This window comes from Equus asinus, chromosome 21 (assembly GCF_041296235.1).
Source record: "Equus asinus isolate D_3611 breed Donkey chromosome 21, EquAss-T2T_v2, whole genome shotgun sequence".
NCBI classification, from domain to species: domain Eukaryota; kingdom Metazoa; phylum Chordata; class Mammalia; order Perissodactyla; family Equidae; genus Equus; species Equus asinus.
In genome coordinates, this window is record NC_091810.1 from 78,898,921 (window position 1) to 78,925,448 (window position 26,528).

A 26,528-nucleotide genomic window follows, 5' to 3' on the forward strand; every position below is an offset into this window, starting at 1 on the left:
TGTTTGATGGACACAGCAGGTAGTGGTCTGCTGTCTCAGTGAATGCCATGGGGTGGCAGGTGTGTTGCCTCGGGCTGGGGGGTCACAGATGAGCGCTGCAATCGGTTCCCAGCCTAAAGAAAGATGGGGGGGGGGGGGAGTCAGTTACAGGAGGTTACCAGACTAGCACAATAAAATGCAGATTTAAGTCCTTGCCTTTGGTATTGATTAAGAGTTTCTAGAGAGAAGGTCGTCTCCTTTCTTCTTCCTGGTACAGAGAGGGAGGCACCTTTTACAGATAGAGATTTACCTTACAAATGTAAAGGTGTCCTAACAAAGGGCAAGTTCCATTCCTCAGAGCCTCCTTCCCTGTCTCACTTTATCAAAAGCAATCAGCCTCAAATAATCCTGATGCCAAAGAGACATACCTTGGGGTGGCCAATTTCAGGTCCCTACAGCATGATGGGGATGGGGAAAAGGAAGCAAACGCCCAAGTTGTTCCATCTTATATTTTCTGTCACCACTTTCTTTTCAAAGTACCTGGACCCACAGTTTTGATGCTGACCTGTGATCTGAGCTGTGAGCACAGGGGAGTTCTCTGCTCAGGCAGCATGGCAATAGTCACTCTCCCTGTATTTTAATGGGGTCAGAGTCCCCTTCCAAGGAACACATGGCCCACCCAGTGAGTGGGTAGAAGGAGGCAGGACATGGCTGCCATTCGACCCCCTTACTCCCCTCTGACTTGAGGCTGCAGTCAATTAAGACCTGCTGAGTCCCAGCCTCACGACATGCACCACAGGGCTTCTCACAGAGGTACCTGGAGTCAAGTATCTTCAGAAATTACCACAGGTGGAATGGAGTGGTCAGAGTTTTCTCTAAAATCTACCACTTGCACGTGCACATATCCACTTTAAAAAACTCACCATAGGTGTAGGCTGTGTTTGATGACTGGTTGGTGGACGTTCCTCAGTCTTAGAAACCAGAAGAGTGCCGTCTAAGCGATGCTTCATGTCAATACCCCCCGTCCTTTAGGAAAATGATGGAGGGGAAGTCAAAGTGAAGGCCAATCAAAGGTAGATCAGAGATGGGCAGACTTACTCAGTGGACGGGGCGGGTCCCCACCTGTGGCTAGAAGATCCTTGGGATGGAGACGGTAGAGAGGTCTCATAAGAAATCTGTGCAACTATAAATGCACCTAACATCATGTGTGTATTGAAATTAATAAAGAGAAAATTAATTTTAAAAATCAACATAGTGATTGAGGATTCATCTATTTCTTAAAATATCTGAGAAAGCAGAGCTCTGGAATGAGAGCTTCACGGGCATAAAACCAGTGCCGCTGCATAGGCCCCAGGCTCGGGAGGGGACCTGCACTTGGGGTTTAATGAAATTCCTGATAATATTATCTTTGTGTTTGTGTTTTGTGAGTGAGGTCTGCTGGGACCGTGGGACATATGCCAGGGCCTTGAAGCCTCACTCATGGGCTGCTTCGCCTTCGGCCGCCTCCCTGGGAAGGGCCCCCACCACGCACTCCCTGAGCCAACTCCTGAAAGCACTGCCACCCTTCACTGCCAGTGGGGGCCTGCGCATGGCTGGGAGAGGGTCAGGGTGTGGGGCCCTTGGCCCCATGAGAATTTTCCCTCTCCTTGAGAGTGTCTATCCCAGTTCCTGAGGGGGAATGACATTAAATGCCCACTAAAAAACACTATGACTGATCCAGAGAGAGATGTGCAAGAGAGAACCAGCTTGTCTCTTGCTTTTTGAACAAGGGGCCTTGTATTGTCATTTAACTCTGGGCCCCACGAATTGTGTAGTCGGCCTATCTAGAGTCTTGCTACTCAAAATTTGGTCCCAGGACCGGCAGCATTCGTATCACCTGGGAGCTTATTAGAAATGCAGAATCCCAGGCCCAACCCACACCTACTAAGTCAGAATCTGTGTATTAACAAGATTCCTGGGTGATTCGTATCACATTCCAGTTTGAGACGCAGTGGTCTAAAACATGCTCTGGGATTAAATTACCTATTAGTTGAAGTCTATGATTCTAGTCCAATTGTTTTTATCATGATTGCTAAATATGTTGCCCTTTTCTTTGACACAGAGCATCTGCTATTCATGTTGGAAAGTGGGATGGAGAGGAAAAAGGCTGGCCAATAAGAAACACTGAAAAAGGAGTTGCTCTGAGCACCAAGCTTTGCCAGCCAACCCTGTTGCTTGAAATTCTCCTTGCCCTGTTCTCTACTCTGGGCTTAATTAAGGCTTAGCATCTTTCCCAGCAATGCTGAGAGCCTTACTGAGGAGAACAGTGGCCAGATTAAAATAAACTGCAGCTCTCCTGGAAATTGCTTTGACCTCTATTTGCATAAGCCTTCAGGACTCCCCAGCTCTCTCTGGAAGAGATGGGAAAGCAGCAGCTTCCTTTCCTTCTTGGCAGAATGGATTTTTGAGCTCACACGTGGGTTATTTGGCATGGTGTGGTTTTAGTAACTTTTCAGGTTCTAGGAAAGACAATTATGAAAAGCAACCAGCTGGACATGAAATGGACCCCATGCCTCCCTCCTCAATGCCCCTCACCAAAGCCTTCCCTGGGGAGAAGCAGCTGTCCTGGCCAGGGCTGGTAGGATGGGGGGAGCTGAAATGAAGCTGGCTGTCTGATGTCAGGAAGGCTAAAGCAGGTTTTCCCTCAAGGTGTGGAAGGGGTAATCTCCAGGAGAAAGGGGAGCGGTCATCTCTAGAACTTGTGTCTTAATGTGGGGACATAACTGATGATGTACGAGGAAAGGCAGGTGGTTTATTTAACTAATTGCAATGTGCCTGCTACAAAGTTCAACCTGTTGATCCAGGTAATTCTGCCTCTAGGCATGTAGCCTGAGGAAAGATCAGAGATTCTGACAGTAAGGCAGGAGAATGTTCATCTCAATGATCTCCATAAGAGCAGGAAGTTCAACCTGGAATGCATGCTCCCAAGGGGGTGTACAAAGGAAGGACATGTTGAGAAATAATAGAATTTGCATTTAATTTTTTAAATTTAAAAATATAAGAAAAAAACTTGACTAATATGTAAAGTAGGGATTGGCCCTCATTTTCTCCTATGGTCCCTAAATCAGACAGTCACGTGTTATATGAGATCTGTTGGGAAAAGAGTGAGAATTTCACAATGGGGATCTGTCCTCTAACATACCAACTGCATGGATATAATTTACAAATGAATATTAGAGCGTTCAAGGTCTTTTCCTGATGGGGTGAGGGGCTCGTTGTGGGACATCTAAGGAGTGCACAGGAAGGACTCTGCCCCCAGCTCCGGTGCCCGTATGCAAATCCAGCTCTCCACTGCCCTGGCCTGCCCTCAGGGACCAGCTTCAGCTTCTAAATGAGAAGCAGTGCTGTTTCAGTTGGTGGACTATTTCTTTCCCTTCAGTTCCAACACGTTCTGTAAGAGCCTCCAGGGTGCCTTGGTGAAATCGGTGGCTCTCTCAGCAGCTTTCACAGCACTGCAGCTTTCTGAACCCGGCTTTAGCCTTCTGCTCCATTCTGCTGAAGTTCAAGGCTGCAGGTGACCCCCGGTCAGCATCTCACTTTCTGTTGCAAAAAAGCTAACGCTCAGGTGTGGGATGGACATAAAGGGAAAACTAAGCTTATTAACAAAAATTCCTCAGTCATCAATCACAGATCCACATCTGCTGAGAGAGACTGGCCAAAGGCTTCCCAAGAACCTTAGCTTTTCTATAGCCCCATTTCCCCCTGTGTTTTCTAGTATACAAAGCCCATCTTTGACATAATGGCATTCTGTTTAAACAATCCTTTTCCAGAGAGGCTTAATTCTCGAATTCTTTGTGCATATTAAAACTGTAAATAATCTTGTCATTTGGAATAAATCTCCCTAATGTGCATGTCATAATTGAATTCATCTCTAATTAATGTAGCATTACCTTGTGGCAAAGGTGGATTATGTTCTGTTTTCTGATTGCCCTTGAATGTTGCCCCAGTGTTGCTGGAGTGCTGATGAAGTCAATAAGCCCTGTGCGTTGATTTTCAGACACAAGGACCATCACCAGCACAGCTCCAGACATGTCCCCAGGACCAACAATTTTCAACAGTGCGATGGCCAGGACCAAGATGAAACGCATGAGGGAGTAAGTAGCATGTTGACTGACCCCTAGAACGTATTGACAGAGCGTGTGATCCTGTCACGTGATGCTGTTCTACTTGGTGTCCACAAAAAGAGCACCTGTGCTTTCTGAGAAGCAACCGTGAATGGAATGTGCCCAAGCTCTGTTGAAAAGGCCTGAATCTGCGTCGAGGGCACTTGCTATGGTTTGAGTGTGTCTCCCCCAAATTCATATGTTGAAATCCTAACCTCCAAAGGTAATGGTATTAGTGGTGGGACCTTTGGGAGGTGCTTGAATCATGAGCGTGGAGCCCTCATGAATGGCATTAGTGCCCTTATAGAAGAGGCTGCAGAGAGCGCCTTAGCCCCTCCTGCTGTGGAAGGACACAGCAAGAAGGCAGCAACTATGAATCAGGAAGAGGGCCCTCACCAGAACGTGACCATGCTGGCACCTTGATCTTGGACTTCCTGGTCTCCAGAGCTGTGGGAAATACATTTCTGTTTTCTATAAATTACCCGATCTGTGGTATTTCGTTATATCATCCCCAAACAACAACACCTGTTACAGACTTCTTGGCAAAGAAGAGACACCCAGACTCACAGCATGACTCCTCCTGTACAACTCATGTCTCTAGATCAGGAATTGGCAAATTCTCTCTCTAAAGGGTAGATAGTAACTATTTTTGGCTCTGTGGGCCATACGGTTTCTGTCACCATTATTCAACTCTCTGTTGTAACACAAAAGCAGCCATGGACGATATGTAAATAAATGAGCATGGCTGTGCTTCAAGAAAACACTATTTTCAGACTAAAATTTTTTTTTAAAGATTTTATTTTTCCTTCGTCTCCCCAAAGCCCCCCGGTACATAGCTGTATATTTTTAGTCGTGGGTCTTTCTAGTTGTGGCATGTGGGATGCCGCCTCAGCATGGCCTGATAAGCGGTGCCATGTCTGCGCCCAGGATCCGAACTGGCGAAACCCTGGACTGCCAAAGCGGAGTGTACAAACTTAACCACTCGGCCATGGGGCCGGCCCCTAAAATTTGAATTTCATATAACTTTCAGGTCTCACAAAATATTATTCTTCTTTTGACTTTTTTCAACTATTTGAAAATGTAGAAGCAATTCTTAGCTCACAAGATGTACGAAAACATGTGGCAGGCCAGATATGGCCTGTGGGCTGTATAGTTTGTAAACCTCTCCTACAGACGTTTCAACTCAGAAGCTTCTCTCTAAAGTTTCTTCTTCTATTGGTGCTGGTTGAATAGTTAGGGAAGCTTAGCAAAAATTATTTTTCGGTCGATTTGCATTTATATTGTTCTTGCCACACAGCACATCATCATCCAGGCTACTGTTTGAAAGCAAAGGAGGAAAAACGTGCTGAAATGATTTCCAGACCAAAAGCTGGTAATGTGTTTAGATGCTTATTGTTTTCAAATCCTGCCTATACCGGAGTGGTCACTTAGTAACATAGCTACCATGGCAACAAGAGTTCCCAGGAACGGAAAGTGTGGAAGTTTGTGCTGAACTTTCCTGCCTCGGTCTACTTCCACTTCTCCTTGGGAGGAGGAGATTATGGCGAAGGCTTTGCTTATCTCTCAGTTGATAATCTTCAAAGGAAAGGGACTGACTTATTTCACTGTTAAAATCCAGCAATATGGTATTATAAGAGTTTTTATCTAAGACTTCATTACATTTGCAAAGTATACAACATCCCATTTCCTTGCGTATTATGAAATATTTTAAATAATTAAAATGAAAGTAGTTTTGCCAAAATAAATGACCAAGATGCATTCTAGTGATTTTATTCCTGGTATGTTGTTTTCTTCCTTACTGTTTGACTGAATTTGACCAAGTATTTTCTGGCTCATGTTTTAATGTGGATCAATGCAGTTTGGGCTACTCCTCCGTGGATGATATTGCCCCTGTGGCAGAATAACCTGCCATCCCCTTATATTCCATTTCTCAAGGCCCTTTACCATTCCAGAAAAGAAACAGGACATTGAGGCCGCAGGGCGGTGTATCTTTTGAAGATATTCTGTTTCCTCAGTTCTAAGGCTTAGAGTATAGCCAGAAGAGAGGGAATCTTGCCATTCTTTCACTGCACAGGAATATACTGTTGCTTAGCAAGCAGACAGAAGCTGTTGGGATGCAAAGATGAGTAATGAATGACTTTTGTCCCCAGGGAGATAGCAGAGAAAGCACCAAACTTCAAAGCAAAAAGCTAAATGACAGCACAGTGACTGTGTAATATGAACTGATGGTTAAGAAAAGTCCCCAGGTGGGGCCATGGCCATGTTCCAAGCAGAGCAGATGGTGAGAGCTTCAAGGCCAGAAAGGGGACATCAAGGAGGCCTTTGAGAGAAGTGGGAACTTAGCCTTGGCCTTAGTAGAGAGGTAGGATTTGGAGAGGTGAAGAGAAGCGAGAGGAAGCTGGAGGCAGCAGATTTGGAGTCTGATTTATGTTTTTCTAATCTTAGTCAAGTCATTTTCTAAGCTTCAGTTTATTCATCTGCAAAAGAGTAATGATGTTATTGCCACAGCTGGGTCCCCAGGAAGCTGACTTGGAGATGGGACAACTGTGCAGAGGGTCTGTGAGGAGTGTTCTTGAGGCCAACACCTGGGAGAAGGAGGAGGAAGGAAGCAGCTGGGCACAGGCACACGTCAAGCTGAAAGGCGGTCTCAAGGAAGCCTCCATGGACTCTACAGAGAGCTCTGAGGCTGGGACGGCCCTGCAGAGCTGTCCTGAGTTGAGGCGAGAGCGCTAAGCCTATAAAACCCCAGGTCAATCAAGCACTGGATGTTGGCCGCCCCAGGAAGGGACTGTGACTGAGCAAGGTGTTCTCTGGCCAAATCCCCAAAGGGGCTGGCCGCTGAGGGTGGTCCGCCAATGGCACCCCCAGCAGCTGAGGAATACTTGCTGGCCTGCTGTGATGAGCAAGTGACATAACGCATGTAAAACTGATACTTACAAGAGGCATTCCCAAAGAAAAATCAAGTAGATTTGGTACTCATCGCGGAGGAGTAAAGAAGATAGCTTTTTATTCAAAAGGCTGTAGGGATGGGAACACAAGGCGTCTGAAAAATGTCAAGCCTATAGAAAAGTTGTAAGAATAGCACAATGAACACCTATACCTATGTATGCTTTACCTAGATTTACCAATTGTTAACATTTTGCCACATTTGCATAATTGCTCTCATATATCTATACAATATATGTATTTGTAAATTATTATAATTTTTATTATTCCTGTGTCATTTGAGGATAAATTTTATTCATCATGGTTCTTCGCTCCTAAATATTTAAGTGTGTAGCTCCCAAGAACGAAGACATTCTCTGTATAACCACAGTGAATGATTAAATTAAGAAATTGCATGTTGATACATACTATTTAATATACTAACTCATATTCAAATTTCATTGATTACTCCAGTAATATCCTTTACAGCAATTGTTTTTTCTGATCCAGGATACAAACCAGGATTGCACATTGCATTTTGTTGTTATGTCTCTTTGGCGCCATTTATTCTGGAATAGTTCCTCAGTTATTCATTGTCTTTTATTCCGGTGACATTTTTAAAGAGTACAGGCCTGTTGTTTTGTAGAATATCCATCAATTTTGGTATGTCTGGTATTTCATCATGATTAGATCCAAATTATCCATTTTTTTATGGTGTACAATATGAGTGACACTATGTCCTTCTGAACTTTTAAAAATTTAATTTGGGGAAGTTGCAGGCATGTACAAAAGTAATCAAAATAGTAAAATCAATCCCAATGGTCTCGTCAACCGGCTCAGCAATGACCAACTCGTGGTAAACCTTGTTTTATCTCTACTCCCGTCTATTCTCCCGTGATGCTTTTAAGATAGTCCCATTCGTCGTATCTTTTCATCCATTAATCTTTCAGTAATATCTGACTTTTAACCTGCTTTTTGACTTCTCCCCTTGGATGTCCATCAAATATTTCAAACTCAGGATGCCCAAAACTGAACTCCTGGTTTCCTTACCAACGCTGCTCCTGCCACAGCCTTCCCCATCCATGCCTCTAAAGGCTTAGTGTGTGGTGGCTTAAGGTATCAGGCAAATGGCTTCGCCACCCTCTACCATGAGAAAGTGAAGCTCTGTAAGGAAGTTAGGGAGCAATACATGCGGTGACCACACTGCCACTTTTCTTCAAGTTCTCTCAGTGGAGGACCCTGAGGCTTAGAGAGCATCATTATATGCAGTGCCAGGCAGAGAGTAGACCCTAGAACAGTGGACAGGAGGGAAGGTGTGGGCATGGGGACAGTGACTGTGGGATTTGTATCCCTGCTTATAGTTCCTAGTGTGTGCCCTTGGACAAGTTACCCAACCTCCTTGTGCCTGAGATTTCTCATCTGTGAAGTAGACCTACTAATGGTTCCTACCTCATGGTGTTGTGAGGGTTAGTTGAGATCATGAATGTATGAGATGCACTTAGGATAGTTCATGGCACATAGTAAGTGCTCAATAAATGTTAACAACTTATAACAGACTCTCAATATACATGTAGTTGCTCCTCTTGAAAAGCCCCAAGCCAAGAATCTGAAGGTGTTGGCGTGTGTTAGTCTGCTTAGTGATGTTTTATACCTGAGGGCATCTGTGGGCAAAGAAGCTGTCTGTGAGGACACTTATAAGCCATTTTTTTTTTTAGCATGCAAAAAGAAGTGCCAATTCTCTGGGAAAATGTCATGAAGTTGTTGAATATAAAAGCCAACCATTTACTATCCTTTGACACTTGGCTTCCTGTTGAGGTCACTTCTTACTCCTGCTGGGAGACCACTTCACAAATGAAACTCCCCTGCTGGGGCACAGGCAGCACTTGGCTCTCAGCTCTTCTTAGGTGGGACCACTCAAAGTCTTTGGAGTATTTGCAGAATCACAAGAAATCAGCGTTGAGTTCCTTTCTGGCTGAGTAATTTCCATGTACATTTGAAGAGAGATTGCTATTCCATATATGGATGGATGGATGGATGGATGGGCCTTTGAGGTTTCCTGAGCTTCCTGAAGGCTCTGCCCTCAGGGCAGGAGTTTCTGGTTTTCTATTGAGAAGAGCTTTCTTTACCACCATGAGATGGATTTGGTTCAAGGCCTGGCTCCAGGCTTCCACTGGAGGCCAAAGAGGAGGAGCTATGGAATGACAGCTGGTCAGCTTTCAGCAATGAAGATAGTGACACAATGTTGTCAAGGAGCCAATCCTCTAACTCACACAGACCAAGGCAGTGTAGCATGCCGCGAAGGGCTTGTTCAGGCTGAATGAATAGTTCTCTTGTCCTTTATATATCAAGTGATTTCACTAGTATCCTGGGCCTTGCTACTTTAAGTGTGGTCCATGGACCAACAGCATTGACATCACCTGGAAGCTTGTGAGAAATGCAAAATCTCTAGCCTCACCCCTCCTGAATCAGAATTTTCATTTTAATAAACTCTCTGGAGATTCACATATATATTAAAGTTTGAGAAGCACTGACTCAAGAGGACTTTCACTCTTGGGGAGTTTGTTACCAGAGTATAAGTTGGGATTGACCTTAATAAAAGACAAATATTATATAAAATTATATTTATACACTTATGTTTTTCTTTTTTTATTCACTTCTTTCCATTTGTTTTATTAAAGAAAGTATAATTTATATCTAGAAAAACACTCCCTTTTTAGTATATAGTTCTGTGAGTTTTTACAAATACATCAGTTTTTTATTTATATACAATAAAATTCATTCTTTTTAGTATACAATTCTGTCAATTTTAATAAGTGCATATAGTCCTATAACCATCACCACAATCAAGATTATAGAACAGTTTTCTCACCTCCAAAAATCCCCTTGTGCTCCCCCTTGGTAATCCATCTGTCCTGTCATGCCCTACCTCTGGCAATCATTGATCTGTTTTCTGTCCCTATAGTTTTGCCTTTTCCAGAATATCATATAAGTGGACTTATCACTTAGTGTCATAGGCCCCAATCATGGCTGCATAGTAGTTGTGGATATGTATCTAGATCTGTGAATAGTCTTGTGTTAGACCCTAGTAGTTCTGAGTTCCTTTACTTCCCACGGAGTTATCACAAGGAGAGCCAGGTTTTGGGTTAAAGTCTTAGGCACCTCACGAGCACCTGTGCCTAAAGGTTCTGGACCCACTACGCCTGCTGTTAGAGAGACCAGGAAATTCTGAGGCTGAGCTTCTGGTTTCTCTGCCAGGGACTTTGTCAGGTTGTTGCAGTGGCCTAGAGGCCTTGCGCCTGGGGGCAAGGGGATAGATGTGGCCTCCACTGTCTTGCTCATTCAGACAAAGTTTTAGGGATGGGATCCACCTCACTAAGACTCAGTCTGGACAATGGGAAGTCATGGAGAAGACCCGAGGGTTTGGGGGATCTTCTGAGCCCATTTCTCAGATTGGAAGTTGATGCCCTAGAAAACATCTGAGCCCTAAGAAATGTTCTTGACAAGAAGGATGGGATCTCCTTGTGGTGACCACAACTCTGAATCACTGATCCATGCAGAGGGCACCAGGAAAACAAAATATTTGTCTGCATGGATGTCTGTCTCCTCTTTGGGAACTACAATGACACATATGTCAGGCTTCTTGAAGTTGTCCCACAGCTCACTGATGCTCTAGTCATTTTTTAAGGCTTCTTTTCCCTTTCTGTTTCATTGTGGATAGTTTCTATTGCTATGTCTTCAATTTAGTCTTTTTTTCCTGCAATTTTCTACTGTTAATCCCATCCAGTATATTTTTCATGTCAGATATTATAGTTTTCATCTCTAGAAGTTTTATTTGAGTCCTTTTTTTATATTTTCCATGTCTCTGCTTAACATGTTCAGTATTTCCTCTACCTATTTGAATAAGTAGAATATAGTTATAATAATTATTTTAATGTCCCTGTCTGATAATCTGTGTCATTTCTGGGCTGGTTTTGATTGATTTTTTTCTTTATTATAGGTCATATTTTTCTGTTTTGGTATGCCTGGTAATCTTTGATTGAACATCAGGCATTGTGAATTTTACCTTGTTGGGAGCTGGACATTTTTGTATTCCAGTAAATAGTCTTGAACTTTGTTTTACGATTCAGTCAAGTCACTTAGAAACAGCTTGATACTTTTGGGTTTTATTTTTGAGCTTTGTTATGTGGGACTAGAGTAGCAATTAAACTACGGCTGATTATTGCCCACTACTGAGGTAAGACCCTTCTGTGTATTCTACCCAATGGCCAGTGAATTATCAGGTTTAATAATAAATGTTGGTCTGGCAGGTATGAAGAGGCCCTGTTCCTGCCCCTTTGTGAGCTCCTAGAGCCATTCTCTCTAGCTCTTTCACTTCAGTAATTTCCTCTCATGCATACACTGATCTATATTTAGCTGAATCATTACTTTCTATGTGAGTACAGAGGTTTATTTGTTTCAGATTTTTAGAGATTGCTTTAGTTTCATTACTTTTGTTTCTTAATTGTGTAAAATGTTTCCAGGAGTCTAGAGTCAAATCTATAAAAAGGCATATTTAAAGAAGACCAGCTTCTATCCTTGATCCCTTACCTTATTCTCACTCTTCCCCAAATGGGAATCATTAAAAAAAAATTTATGGCTCATCCTTTTGTTTTTTTGAATATATTTGAATAAAAGCATCCTCCTTCCCACTTCTTAAGAAATTGGTTACATATTATACATACTTTTGTCTGCTTCACTTAGCAATATATCCTGGAGATTACTTCATAGTAGTATACAGCAATATACTTCATTCCTTTTTATAGCTTCCAAGTTCTCCTTTATGTGAATGTACCGTTGTTTATTCAACCTGCCCCCTAGATGGACATATGAGTTTCCCAGTCTTTAGCCATTACAAATGGTACTATAATGAACAACCTGGTGAATTCAGTTTTTTGGTTTTTTGTTTGTTTTATTCTGAGAAAGATTTTTAGAGGTGGGATTGTTTGGTGAAAGGACAAATGCGTATATAATTTGGTAGATATTTCCAAATGCAATTTTGCGTTCCCACCAGCAACTTATGAGAGTGCCTTTTCTCCAGTTTCCCCACAGAGTGTGTTATCAAACTTTTGAGTTTATGTTTCATGTCTTCTTTCTATAGCTACCTAAGTGTCTATCTGTTATCTATCAATCATCTATCTCTTTTATAAATGTAGACTTTCACTGTGGGGACTATTTTATTCGCTTTTGGTATATTTTTTGGAATTTAGGAAGCTATATTTACATCATTCTCAGCAAACACTCTTGAGAGTCGAGTATACAAAATGTCCCCAAGTCTAGGTTTGGAGTGGAAGGGAAGAAGCCATTTTTGATCTAAGGTTTCACCTGAGATTTTGAATGCAGTTTACCGGAAACATTGCTTATTGGGAGTCAAATAGTATTGCTTGCTCAAGTTAATAAAAAGTGATACTTTTTTTTTTTTGCATTTAGCCATTTAGCCTATGATTTTTGTATGAATTTTCTTAATGAGGTGAAGTGATTCGTGGCACTCTAGATCCCTGACGTAGGAGGAATCGCCTTCCAGGGCTGCTGATTTTGGTGTCATCAGTCTTAGTTGATTAACACCTAGAGACCAAACATCAGTGAGGTGACAGGCAGCATCGTGCCCAAATGGACATTCTTTCTCCTGTAAGTAACATTTAGCAGATAGTGTTTGTTGAAGAAGATGAGAAGGAAGGCGGTTCCCATGGAGCTGCCTAGTGCCCTGTATCCTCAGTGGGCTGCACTCACGATTTACCTGTGCCAGCGTGCCCGACACAGTGCTTACCATTGCGTTGCTCAAAACTGGTTTGTGTATTTGTGTGTGTGTCATGGAAGCCTGTCCTTGGCCAGATGGCACTAGATCTTGTATCAGCTGTGGTGGCTACAGAGCCTTCCTTGAGTGCTGCAGGGCTGCGGAGAGTTTCCTGGCAATTTCGTTGTTGAACTCTCATGTCAGCTGTTTGGAAAGGTCTTGCCAAGGGCAGAGCACAGCGCCTGCGGCATGCTGTGATGAGGGCTGAAGTCAACTACCTAGAGGCTGCAGAAGGCACAAGGAGGTTCTGTAAGTAACACTGAGGTCAAATGTAGTAACTGGCTCAGTCTTGAATAGCTGGCTCATGAGTTCTTGAAATTTTTCTCTCACTTTCAATCACAGGAAGACCCTGCCTGAGGAAGGTCAACCTGAAGATGAGAAGCTCACAACCTTTATGGTCCTTCTCATTAACCTGATATATAGTTCATGGCACAGTAGCAATCACTTGTAAAAATAATGGTGGAGGATTAAGCACTTGCTAAAGTGTTTCCAAGATGGAGTAGCATGAGGTTTGTAATAGCATCAGCTCTGGTTCTGGACTGAACCAAATCCATAGCAACGTGGAGGGAAGCTTGCTTTCCTCTGGCAGGAGGGTGCTAAACCAGACACCGTCTATCGCATGCAGCTCTCACCACATACCTGAGAGGCGGGCAAGATTCTGCATTTTATAAGTAAAGAGGTTGTATTTCAGAAAGTTAAGAAATTTTCCCACTGTCATACAGCTGGTAAGTGTCAAGACTACATTTCAATGAGAAGTCTGGTTATTTCTAAAACCAGTGCTGGTAACCACTGCCAAGATGGGATGGTGACAGTGGCAGCCGAGTGACACAAAAGCCTGTGTCCCACCAGGAACACGAAAGGAGACTTTTAATTACCACAGGCTTCACCTGCTTGGCATCATGCTCTGGAACCTACTTGTTCTCATTGGGTGGTCAGAAGTACATGCCAGCCCACTTTAAAGATGAAGCTTCTATGATACAGAAAGGCTAAGTAAAACACCCAAGATCAAAGCTGGCAGCCAGGCTCGGTCCCTCCTACCAAATTCTATGCCCTTTCACATGCTTGCCTGAGTTGGTGGGTATTTGGTATGTGTATTTTTTTTTTGAGGAAGATTAGCCCTGAGCTAACATCTGCTGCCAATCCTCCTCTTTTTTTTTGCTGAGGAAGAGTAGCCCTGAGCTAACATCTGTGCCCACATTCCTCTACTTTATATGTGGCACGCCTACCACAGCATGGCTTGACAAGCGGTGTGTAGGTCCACCCCCGGGATCTGAACCAGCGAACCCTGGGCTGCCAAAGTGGAACGTGCGAACTTAACTGCTGCGCCACCAGGCCGCCCTGGTATATGTATTTTGACAGCATCTCATTCTCTCAGCCCAGGCGTCTCCTTTGTCAAATATATATATTTAATACAAAGAACTTAGTATTTCAGGATTTCCAAGTGCTTTATAAAGTTCATTCTGTCTCATTTATGATTGAATAACCCTTCAATGGAGAAATAGATGAAGTGATGGTTCTTTTCTCCTCTGCTTTCCAAATCTCATTGAAAAGGTGTTAGTTATGCCTCCAACATTCCGTTTCTTTAATGAAAGGTCAATGTCAGGCAGCACTTCTGAAGGAACTGCTGATTGAAACCAGCATTTCAATTTCAAAACAACAACAGAAGCTTGTAGTAAGGAAGGAGGGCTTGGTGACCAGCAAAAAAGGGCTCCTTGCCCAAAGAGCAGCAGTTCTAAATTTACATGTAAGGTTTGAGAGAGGCTTTAAAGAGCCAGTCAGGCTCCTTACTCAGCGCTCTCCAGGTCTGCGACCAATTAATCACGCATTTCCTGAGAGTCTGTTGGGTGGGAGGTGCTAAGTGTTGTGAGGCACATAAGGGAGACAACTGACACCCTCACTGGGGAGACTGGACACCTGAAGTGCGATTCACAAGACTGGGGGTGAATGCCAAGTGCCACCTGAATGGAGCCAACACCCAGGAATTTCAGAGGAGGGGCCCATCTTTTCCAAAGGGGTGGACAGGTCCATGCACTGCTCAGATGACGCCTCATCCCTCAAATGGACCTCTTGTATCTGTTTCCTGGCCCAGGAATGACTCAACCCCCTTCTTTGAAGGTGAGGGTCAGCCTCATAAGTGTAACCCACATGGCCAGCTTGTCCCTGCCCCTCCAGCTCCAGGAAACTTTGGCTCAAGCCCTAAGTCCCTGTCCTGTGGTAGCTCCCAGCCCTTCCCGAGACTTCTGCAAATCCCTGGGTGTTGTGAATGTCTCATCCTCTGTCTCGATTGTCTCCGTTCTGCACCATATTGGTCTAGAATGATAATCTAGCCTCTCTATGCATTTTCCCTAATACTCCTCCTCTCCCAAATCATCTGTGAGGGCACTAGACTTTTTTGAAGACTTGGGGGTGGGCAATAAAGGCTTTGTGTCACAAGGACTGAAGCAACTTTAAACTAACAAAAAATGCTCTTTAGTCACCTGTTACAGGTAAACTCACTGGAAAGCAGGCTCTGAGATGATTTTCATTCAGGAAGCTTCCTGTGTGGGGGCGGTGCTCTGGGTCCATACATGTGGGGAGAGGGAAGGAAGAAAGACTGGGCGGAGGGAGAAGTTGGACTGTGGGACCATGTCAGCAGGGCTTTGTCGACTGTACAGATGCGCTGTAGCTGGGATGGCCCTGCGAAGTTGTCCCAAGTTGGCTCATGGGAGCTACTTTTGAGAGCCCTGCGCCCTCCAGGCCCTGGCTGCAGGCGTGAACCTGGTGCAGCAGCTCTTCAGCTGAGCTAGGGCAGTTCCCTGAGAGAGCTCCAGGTGAGGGCTGCCTGCCAGGGCCACTCCCAGCAGCTGGAGGACGAGACTTCAGTCCTTCAGGGGCAGCTTGGGATACAGCCTGAAGTCCACTACACCCCCCAGCATCTCCATCCCCAGCTTCATCCCAGTGTTCTGGCATCTCTTGCCTTTCTCAGGAGCAAAGTGAAATGTGCTCCCGCTGGGTACCTTAGCCATTCCTCCACTTCTTGGGTTTTTGCTCACATCTATGCCTGCAGGATCTCACCTTCCCCTGAAAAAGTCTTCTTTAGCTATTTTTTCTAAATATTTGTGTGTACGTGTACCAGCTGACACTTAACACATTGGAACCCCAATTCCATGTGTTCCGTTTCAATAACAATGGAAGGCATCAGAGGTAAATTGATGTAATGAGCAGAACGTGGATTCTAGAATCTGAACATCTGGGTTTGTGATATGGCTCCTCTTCTTACTCTGTGGTCTTAGACAAGTCGCTCTGCCTCTCCAAGTCTCCATTTCTTCACCTGTAAGATGGAGCACTCATTGGCATAAGAGTAAACAGCACTCTATTTAGTATGAAGTGGGCACCCAGTACTGCATGCTAGATGCCTCCCCTCTCACACCTGTTTCTCCACCCTTACAAATGCCAATTCTACAGCCCCTGGCTTTATGAGCTGCTGTCTAACTCACTATGAAAATGCTCATTCTGTTAGTTTTTTCACTACACAAATTTGAAATGCTGCTTCCAAGCGAAAGATCCTAAAAAGGCCCCTAAGCTATTGTCAAGTGCAAAACAGATGTCCAGGGCTGGGGAGTAGGGGCAGTGGGGGCAGAAGTTCAAGGATTTCTCCAGTAATGTTTACATTCGCAGTGCCAAGGGGTCTTCAGTCTTCCTAGTGTCTCCTGTTTATTCTTCCTTCATGTTTTTTTCTTCTTAAGAAATAAGAAAATCAAATAAGTTATATGTCTTTGATTTCCATTAAGACAGTGCCTGACTTGTGGTAAACTTGTACTTTTCCCAGCTGGGGGCAATGGGCATTATTTGGAGACAATTAAGCATGTTTATGATAAAATTATAATATAGGAACACAGCTGTTCCTATATTATTTTGAAATATCTACAATCTGTTCGGTGCTGAAAACCCTAAACACCACCAGGTCGTGCAGGTTAAGTAAGAAGCCTCGTGTTTATTGCCGTGTTCGAGTTTTGACTCTAATAGTTTTCAATTTGCCAAATTAGAAAAAGAAAGCCAGCATGCAACCCTGCCCTTTCAATTCCCAGCCGTGGGATAAACATCACATCTGGGCTCCCAGGCCTCGGGACTTGAGGAAGGAGGCAGGCTCCCTCCAATATTGGCAAGAAATACAGTCATGTGTTGCTTAACAACAGGGATTTCTGAGAAGTGTGTCGTTAGGCGATTTCGTTGTTGTGCGAGCATCACAGAGTGTATTTACACAAGCCTAGATGGTATAGCCTACTGCACCCCCAGGCTGTATGGTACTAATCTTACGGGACCACTGTCAGATATATGGTTCATCATTGTTGGAAACATTGTTATGGGGCGCATGACTTTGTAATCTAAACAAATGTTATTTTGGATTCTTTTTTTTTTTTTTTTTTAAAGATTTTATTTTTTCCTTTTTCTCCCCAAAGCACCCCCGGTACATAGTTGTGTATTCTTCGTTGTGGGTTCCTCTAGTTGTGGCATGTGGGACGCTGCCTCAGCGTGGTTTGATGAACAGTGCCATGTCCGCGCCCAGGATTCGAACCGACGAAACACTGGGCCGCCTGCAGCGGAGCGCGCGAACGTAACCACTCGGCCACGGGGCCAGCCCCTGTTATTTTGGATTCTTGATAAGGTGGGATAGAGTCACGGAGTCACAACTGTCCTTCTTAAGCCCTTCTGGGTGTAAGGGGCAAGGCAGGAAAGTCACCCTTGTGCAACCTGCGTGTGCAAAGGGAACAGCCAGAAGCACTCTGGGTGGAGTCAGGTACAGAATAATGGGCAAAATCTTAGAACAACTGGAAGAGTGCCAGAGTCATGGTGTTTTAACTCTATGTGAAAGAGGAGTTTTCTCTCCACCCGGGCCAACAGAAGCCGGGCTGGGTGGATGAGTAACCTTGTGGGAGCAGGCATGCTCTTTGGTGAGGCCAAGGAGCGTTCAACAGATGCAGAGGCCCCTGCCTCTGGGACAAGAGGGTCAAGGCTGTGTCGTGGAAATGAGGCTCAAATTTGACCACTTGATCTGCTTCAAGGCTGGTCTAGTGATCTTTGTTGTAAGCCCAGTTCATCAGACTTTTAAGGACTACATTGTTATTCCTTGTCTAAGGCACCAGGTAATATCTAAATCATAAGGATATCCTGGACATGCTGTCTTCCCCCTGCCGACCTGGGAAGGGCTGTGAATTTGACCTACTTGCCACAAGTCCTTCAACTTTCCAGATTCCAAACAGAGCCAGCCCACCTTGGTCTAACTCCAGAGCATTCTGATTCATGCTCCATCTTGGCGTTCCGCCCTGGGGAAACCTATTGTGCCAGTAACACCCTGTGAGGGAGGTGAGAACTTTGTTTCACCTCCACGTTCCCTGCCTTCTGCCAGGGTATCTGCTACAGTCTGAATGTTTGTGTTCTCACAAATTTACATGTTGAAATCCTAACCCCGAAGGTAATGGTGCTAGGAGGGGGGCCTTTGGGAGGTGATTAGGTCAGGAAGGTGGAGCCCTTGTGAGCAGGATTATAAAAGAGACCCCAGAGAGCTAGCTTGCCCCTTCTGCCACGTGAGAAAACACAGTGAGAAGGCGGCCATCTACGAGGAAGCAGGCTCTCACCAGATCCAAATCTGCCGGCACCTCGATCTTGGACTTCCCAGTCTCCAAAACTGTGAGAAAGAAATTTCTGTTGTTTATAAGCTACGCAGTTTATGGTATTTTGACAGACTAAGACACAGTATCCCTCCCTCTGGACATGACACAGAATTATGCTTTCCACATTCCTACCATAGAAACCATCTTGAACTCTTTGCTGTTCATCTTCAAAAACCTGGTTGTGAAGAACCATACTTATGAAGGATTGCTAGAAGGAGATGGACACCACCCATTTCTCCCCATCTTCTAAATCTCACCACCAGCTCCCTCATCCCATGACCATGAATTTAGGAGTGGGGGATCTGCTCCACCTTCTTACTCTCACCCCTGATTGTCTTGAATGTGCTCTGATGTCGTGCCATTACTTTGTGTTAAGGGAGATGACAAGAGACAGTCACTGTAAATTCGCTGTCATCATCATCCTCTCTATTATGGTGTTGTCAGGACTTCATCCTCCACAGCTCAGTATTCTTCTCTCTCAGCATCAGAAACTGTTTCTCCTGAGTAACTAGTTTGCTTTTAATCCTAGGGCTTGGCCACTAGGAATCACAGAATCAAATGTGCCTCTCCCCTCTAAAACTATATGGTATGCATTGCTATTTGTTAATCTCACACTTGGATTATTACCCTTCCGACTTTATTTTCCCTTCACCCTGGTTTCAAGTAATTATTTTAATATTCTTTTAGGATCCTTAAAATGCTTTGTGAAATGAGAGGGTATAAACAGTAGATGAGTAAATAGCAGAACTATAAAATGGGGATTAGAAATGTTCTCTGTCTCTTCCCAAACTAAAGCAGCTCCCAGAACTCATCAGAAAAATCCAGTGTATTAGTTTGCTAGTGCTACTGTAACAAAATACCACAGCCTGGGTGACAAACTACAGAAATTTATTTTGTCACAATTCCAGAGGCTAGAAGTCTAAGACCCAGGTGTCAATGGGTTTGATCTCTTTTGGGGCCTCTTTCCTTGGCTCACAGCTGGCTGCCTTCTTGCTGTGTCCTCTCCACATGGTCTTTTTTCTATGTGCGTGCATCCTTGGTGTCTCTCTGTGTGTCCAAATTTCCTCCTCTTATAAAGACATCAGTCATATTGGATTACGACCATCCTAAAAGCCTCATTTTAACTTAATCACTTCTTTCCATCACGGTCACATTCTGAGGTGACCCAGAGGTTAGGACTTCAATATACAAATCTGGGGGGGACAAGTCAGCCCACAACATGAGGTGTTTTCATTATCTGAGGTACAAGTACTACCTTATGGCTCTTTCTCCCCGGGTCCTGAGGGGCAGGTACAAGTCTCTGAGAGGCACTTGCATGGATCAGGGCTGTACATAAAATGTCTCTCAAAGGACCTTTACCTGTGGCACAGAGATGACTGAAGGAATGTCTTGAGCTATGGTTTGCAACATTTTTTGCTTTGTGTCACCTGTGACAGACAGCAGGACAAGCTGACACACTCCCTTTGGGAATGTTTGTCTGCTCCCGTGCCTAGATCCGGGTTCTAGGTGGTGCGCAGTTCCACACCTGAGAGTGGCACCTCAGCTGGGGTTCAGGAACCGCTGGTCCAGGGCACACTATGAATTCCAGGCAAATCCTTCTCAGCATGCTGAGTGCTCCCAGTGTTCATCTGGTATCTCCCAGAGTCTCTCTGTATTGCAGACCCCAGGGCTGTGACCCCACCGTCAAGGTGCAGCACAGTGTGGAGAGGTGGGGGAAGGGCATGCCACATGTGGCCTGCCTGTCATCCAAAGATGGGGTGAGAATCTGGGTTTCTCAGTAGCCCTGCTGTGAGCCAAATTGTCCAAATTCTTGATTTTAGCAGTCGCAGAGGAGGCCTTTGCTTGAAAGCAGACAACTACTGAGAGAGGCCTGGAGAAAGCCAACTCATCACCCTGGCCTCTCCGCAGACAAGTCACACTAGACGCAGGAGTGGATTTTCCCCTGCAAGCACGGGAGTGGCTCAGCCCCTCTGTTCTGCAGTGTTGATTATGCTGTCGCTTTGGAACTCCGCCCTAGTTCTCCGTCACAGACCTAGCCTTGATGCCTGCAGCGTGGGCAAGAAGCTGAGCCCATGTGCAGCCCTGTCTTACTCATGTCAAATTGTGTGCACCCTCACCAACGCCAGGGCAGGAATGAGACAGCAAGAAGTTCGGAGAAGGCCGGGCGCCTCTGTTGTTGCATCATCTCACAGAGGAAAGAAGACAGGATCATTTATTGGTGTGTTTTGTCAGCAGCAGTGTTCTGATCCCAGGAAATTCTGGTGCTTGTCACGCAGAGAAGCAGAGAAGCGGAAGAGATTAGGGCAGGTGAGAGAATGCAGCTCCCAGAAGCCAGCCTGCTGCCCAGGCCAAGGGCTCTGTCTCCTTTGTCTCTTGCTCAAGTCATTGTTTCTTGGATAATTGTCCATTAGCGTTCAGGCCCAGGGTTGCTGCAACGCTGCCAAACTCTGTGGAACTCCACTGAGCGCTTGATGCAGGAGCCTCGGGACAGCCTATAATCATATACCCGGATTTCTACGAGCTCCCGGATTTTTCCCAGCTCTGTAAGATCAGAGAGCTGCTCACTGTAAACCCGAGATCTTCTCCATCTGCCTTCTTATCCTGCACCTCTTATTTGGAGATCAAAAATACCTTCCCAGTTTACATCAAGTTCCAAGAAATATGGGCAAACCCTCAATAAGCAAGTGTTAGTCCTTGTTGCCTTCAGTAGCATTTACTGAGCCCTTGCTGTTTGCAGAGAATGATGGAGTGAAGAGAGAAATAGAAGACACAGTCTTTGCCTTTGAGAGGCTGAAAATCTACTTCATTTAAAAATTGATTTATTCCCTAACTCTTTGTCAAAAGGATTTTAAAATTGAGTTCCCCAGTGACATATATGAATAGCATGTTTTGCTGATCAGAGCTTCCCTCAAACCCTTGAGAGAAGTTTATTTAATCCATTTCTATATCACATGCAATATACAATAAGGCTAATAAAATAGTATAAATAGAAAATGAAGATCAGAGAGAAAGTGAGGAAGTCACCGTGTGACCGTAGTTGTTGTGTTTGAGTGTATAATGTGGCTCTGAGCTTCCAGAAGGCCAAGTCAAAAAAGGGAGCCGTGATACAATTGCTAGTTCTCATCATCAGGGATGTGAATGTGCTACCGGTGCCTCAGGGAGACAGAGGTTCTCACGTGGTGTTGTCTGTGGAGCATATTGAGTGAAGTCACATCCTCAATGATCCTTCTGCAGGAGATGCAGATGTGACTTTCATAAAGGTGGCTCCTCTGGCGATGAAAAGCTGCCTATGATGAACTAACCTACGTGGTCTTCTAGGGGTCTAACTCTAGTCAAAAGTAAAACTTGGAGTACCTAGGGAATTTACAATCTGTTGATTTTAATTAGAATTAAAAGTTTGCTTCTCACTTTTTTGAATTAAAAATATGTGACCCTTGAAGAAGGGATAAGAGCAAAACTGAAGGCAGATTTTGATTTAAATTCTCCGCAGAATAAATGACAGGGACGCCCCTGGCTGATTTGATGAGTAGGTTTCCCTACTTCCATGCATTAATTAGCGAACAGTGTTTTGACTTTCTCTTTTTATGGTCAACTCCTAATCAAGGAGGGTTAAAGCACAGTCACTATTGTAGACATTCTAAGAAAAGCTGGACACACAATAACATCCATTAGTAACTCAACATGGAGCCTCGTCAGCCTTTGGTCAGGGCTTCTGCTGGCTTGGTTTGCCCATGTTCAGGCAGTAGAATCTTATCCGTAATAGCCAGGAGGGTCTTAATATAATAGAACGTGGAGGGATTTCTTAACTCAGAACTGTCTAAAAACGTCTCAAGGATTTGTTGAGTGTGATCAACTTTACCCTCTGGCATGCAGACAATTTATGAATATAGAATATAACAACAAATTCTGGTGGCTAAATGAAAGGAGACAGAGGACGAGAAGGAGGGAGCACAATAAGTTTCCACCTCCTTCTCTAAGAATTGGAGATTATCGTTTTACAGTGTGACTTGTCCGGTCCTGTCTGGATTTTTCTCCTCCTTGTGTGGCACACATTTTGCTGGAAGTCTTCTGCATGTTCTGGACTGGGAAGATCTATTCTTTGTATGAGGGCCCTTTAATTTTGCAAATTTATTTATATTTGCATCTGAGGCTTCTCAAGATTCAATTTAAGTGCAATGACTGTCAGCTGGCTTTTGTAACTCATGCACCCTCTAATGCACTGTGTGGAATGCTAAGTGCTCCTTACTTCCCCAAGTGCTGTCTTCTGTTTGCTTGGCCGATGGCTCTCCCTACTACCAGGACTCTTGTTCTTTGTGTGAATATTCTGCCTGCCATGGCATTGGAAAAAACATATTAAAATTCATTCTTATACATTCTTTCCCAGTTGAATCTTTGGGAAAAACCAAAGCAACACCAGTTGGGCTCTGAAGCTGTTACCTGGATTACTTAAAAAAAAAGTCGTTGGCATAAAATGTCATTTCCTAGTGGAGACCCAGGCTAACGTGGATCTCCCGCTATCAGAAGCCTGGGCGCCATGACACTTGCTGTGAGACACCGTAGAACATCTCTCCCTCTGCCTGCAGTAGCCCAGGAAGGTGTTCTCACTAAACACAACTCCCAGACAGTGAGGTTTCATTACTCCCCAGATCACACCAAGATTCTTCATAGACTAGGATGATTGGGTACAAGACAAATGCTGTCTAATTGTGTGTGTGTGTGTGTGACACTGTTATCTGCCTAAATGGAAGGACAGAGTGGGTGGTGAGTAAGTTAAGTCAGGGGGTGAGTCTTTTGTCAGGCAGCCTGAAGAGCATTATAGAGAAGACTCCCCTCACATTCAGAATTGTGGCGGTGAAGCGTTGTACTTTGAAAGGCAGATATGATTATATGATTTTCTTGTTGCATTTTGTCCATCAAAAAAAGATCCTGAGATGGTTTAGACAGGATTCTTTGTCTGGTTCATTGCTGATTCTTCAGCACAAAGATTAGGTACTCGACAAAAAACTAATGGATGAGAGAGTGGATGAATGAATGAAATATGGGGGCATTAAAAAGAATGGGTTTCTTCCTTAGTGCGTCTTGCGAGTTTCCATAAATTTGCTCCCTTATCTGTGTTAATCCCCTCAGTGGATTATGATTAGGCTTAAGGAAAATGGGCTCTAATGGCAGTGTTCAGATACCCATTGGTTTGTTTCCTCTAGATAACATGCAGGGGGGCCCCGAGAAGCGGGGTTTTCATGTGAGGCTTGATACGAGGTGTTATAGGAGACAGTAGGACCTTAAAGATGAGTTCTCAGCACTAGACGGGGAGAGATTTTGTAGACAACTGCACTGATGAATGATTTAGCTATTACCTTCTAAAGAATTTATTTTGTTTTTAATCTCTTGCATCTCAGGCTGTTTTTCTTTGAAATTTTTTTACTTTTACTTAGTACATGACAAATATTCTTTCAAACTTAAAAGTGAAAAGCAATGTCAGAGGCTCTGGAATTTGCACCTTTTGAGCGTCGGCTGCAGCGGGAGGTGTTTCTTGTCTGTTTCTGAACATCAATAGAAAAAAGCACAGTGCGTATCTGTGCAGAAAAGCGACAAATAGAGGCAGGGACAAGGGTTATATAACAACATAATGGGGCATCTCAAGCAGCTTGCATCATCCAAACTGTGCTCTAAAAAGATGTTTCATTTTTTTTAAGCTGCTGTTGTCAATACCCCTATGGAACGTTTGTGACTATGCAGCCCGGTTATTTGCTTCTAGCTCCACAGCATGAACATTACAGAGCTTCTTCCTAACCTATGTTTGGGGAGGAGGAAATACCCACTGGCCTTATTAACTGTTCCCCCTCACCGTAAACTCCATTGTGGATCATAGGGTTCCTGGGATCCCTCATCCTTTGTTTATGTGTGTCCAGAACTGTATCAACCTTGGGGATTTGGCAGCCTGGAGCTTCTAAATCACCCCTGTGACTTACCAGCTCTGTAGCTTTGAGCAAATTGCCTAAGCTTTCTGAGCCTCTCTTTGCTGCTCCATAAAAATGGGAAAGATACTGTTGCCTCGTCTCATTTGTTTATTATAAACCTTGAATTAAATGCAATAAAGCATACAGAAGCACACTGTCATACTCTATGGTGTTGGCTGAATATTGATTAGTGAGGAGCGGTTAGGAGAATGCATGATTATGCAAGAGCAGAAGTATTAAAAAGGTGCTAAGGCAGCAAGAGTTTGCCACTTGGAGGGACACCCCAGACCAGCACTGCAAAGGATGTCATTGAAGAGTACGGTTCCTGCAAACCTTTGGTGTATGCAGATCAGTAAGGTCTGGTGAAAACATCCTGGAGAAGATGAATATTTAGCAAAAGTTGTAAACTACTGGGCCGTTGTTTTAGAGATCTACTGGCTAATTCAGTGGAAGCCCACAAAGGCTAGAGATGTTTTGAACTTATTTTTTTATTTTAAAGAACTGCTTTGCTTATCTTATCTTAGGAAAATATTAGAACTTGTCATAATTTCAGGTAGGGAAAAGCTCAGACATTAACCAGATCACAGTCACCGAAGTTATGCACTTTGCCCATAAAATTTTAATCACCCGAGAGAAGGCACCTACAGCCAAAATGGGAGGTGGATGCGATGAGTGAATCCCCTGAGACATCAGGAGCACAGTTCTTGGAGTCAGGGAAACCTAGGTACAAACTATGGCTTTTTGCCACTAAACAATATAATCTTGAACAAGTTGCGTTAAATTACCTCTTTGAGATTTAGTTTTATCATCTGTGAAATGTGGATAACAATGCCTGTTTCCCGGGGTTGAAATAATTAGATAACACATGTTGATTAGCGCGGTGCCAGGAGCATGGGAGAGGCCGGTGAACTGCAGTCCCCTTTATTCCCCTGGTCCCCAGTGTTCTCCTCCCCATATCAGCATCACCGCCCGCCACACTGATGAGGGTATCCAGCTGCTGTTTTTATCCTGAACACTGCCCAAAACAGGCTGAGTGGGATGCACAAGGCCCAAACTGTGAAAATTCTAACAGTTCTCCTGCCTCAGAGATGGTGTAGCATGTTCCTTCGCAGCCCATTGACCTTTACATTTAGCCTGGGGACAAGCAGTGTCACTTCTGTGCCCATTTTACACATGAAGGGAGTTTCCTCTAAGCTTCAACCTGTGTACAGCATAGACCTAGAATCCACGTCTCCTGAGTACCGGTCCAGGCAACATATGGGTCACGGGGTCTGGGGTGGGTGCAGGCTCCAGGGATCCTCCCTCTGAGGACTCTGCTCGTTGCCTGATGCTGTTTCTTCAGAAGACACTGAATATCTGCTGAAGGAATATTCGGCCAACTCAGCCTCATAACTGTAGCTGGTAGGTCTGTCATAAGCAACACAGACTTGAGTTGATCCCTGTTGACCAAGAACAGCAGCGTAGTGATTCAGCCAATAGTCTCAGAACCCCTGTGGCATTGACAAGTGCCCGTTTCAGATGCTTTAAATAGGAAGACGAAAAATTAGATGCCAGGGAAGCAGACAAGAGGCAAGACATAAGCAGTTTTTACAGTCCTCACTGTGTTATAGACAAAACAGCACAGCTGAAATTGTTCATATTTTTGTATTTCCCTGTATGCGATCTTGCTGTTTTAAACCAGCGCAAACAAAAGGATCTTAGGAACTTGCTGGACCAGGCCTTGTACAACACTCAGGTGCTTTTCTCCTACAACGACAGTAACTTTTTAGTGCAAAGCCCGGGTGATAGTTTTGCCCCTGGATTAGCAACTGAACCAAGCAGCATTTCAATACTGTGCTTTCCCTGAAAAGAAATTAATTAGCAGTTCCTTTTCACTCATTTAGAAGGCTTTCAAATCAGGATACATTTACTTTTTGTTCCACTATACAAGGAAGTAAGTGTCAGCTGCCAACTCAACAATGGTGGCATTTATTCTTGTAACGACATAAATTTTCATCAAACCATACATGGGATTCTGGTCGTGAATCTCCTGATTCTTCTCCAG

At 44.2% G+C, this 26,528-nt stretch overlaps 1 protein-coding gene across 9 annotated transcripts in view; it reads left to right on the plus strand.

Annotated features, from left to right (window-relative positions):
* The window catches only part of NEK11 (NIMA related kinase 11), a 246,270-nt gene that overhangs the window by 196,392 nt on the left and 23,350 nt on the right, over nt 1–26,528 (plus strand). For 6 of the 9 annotated variants that reach the window (XM_070493166.1, XM_070493160.1, XM_070493164.1 and 3 more), the window contains one exon: nt 4,016–4,112. The exons of 1 other annotated variant lie outside the window; for it this stretch is intronic. In XM_070493166.1, coding sequence (XP_070349267.1) covers nt 4,016–4,112 — 97 coding nt within the window. Of the gene's footprint in view, nt 1–4,015; nt 4,113–5,418; nt 5,494–26,528 lie in introns of all 9 variants that reach the window. 2 more of the 9 variants (XR_011496516.1, XM_070493163.1) reach the window with 1 other exon arrangement.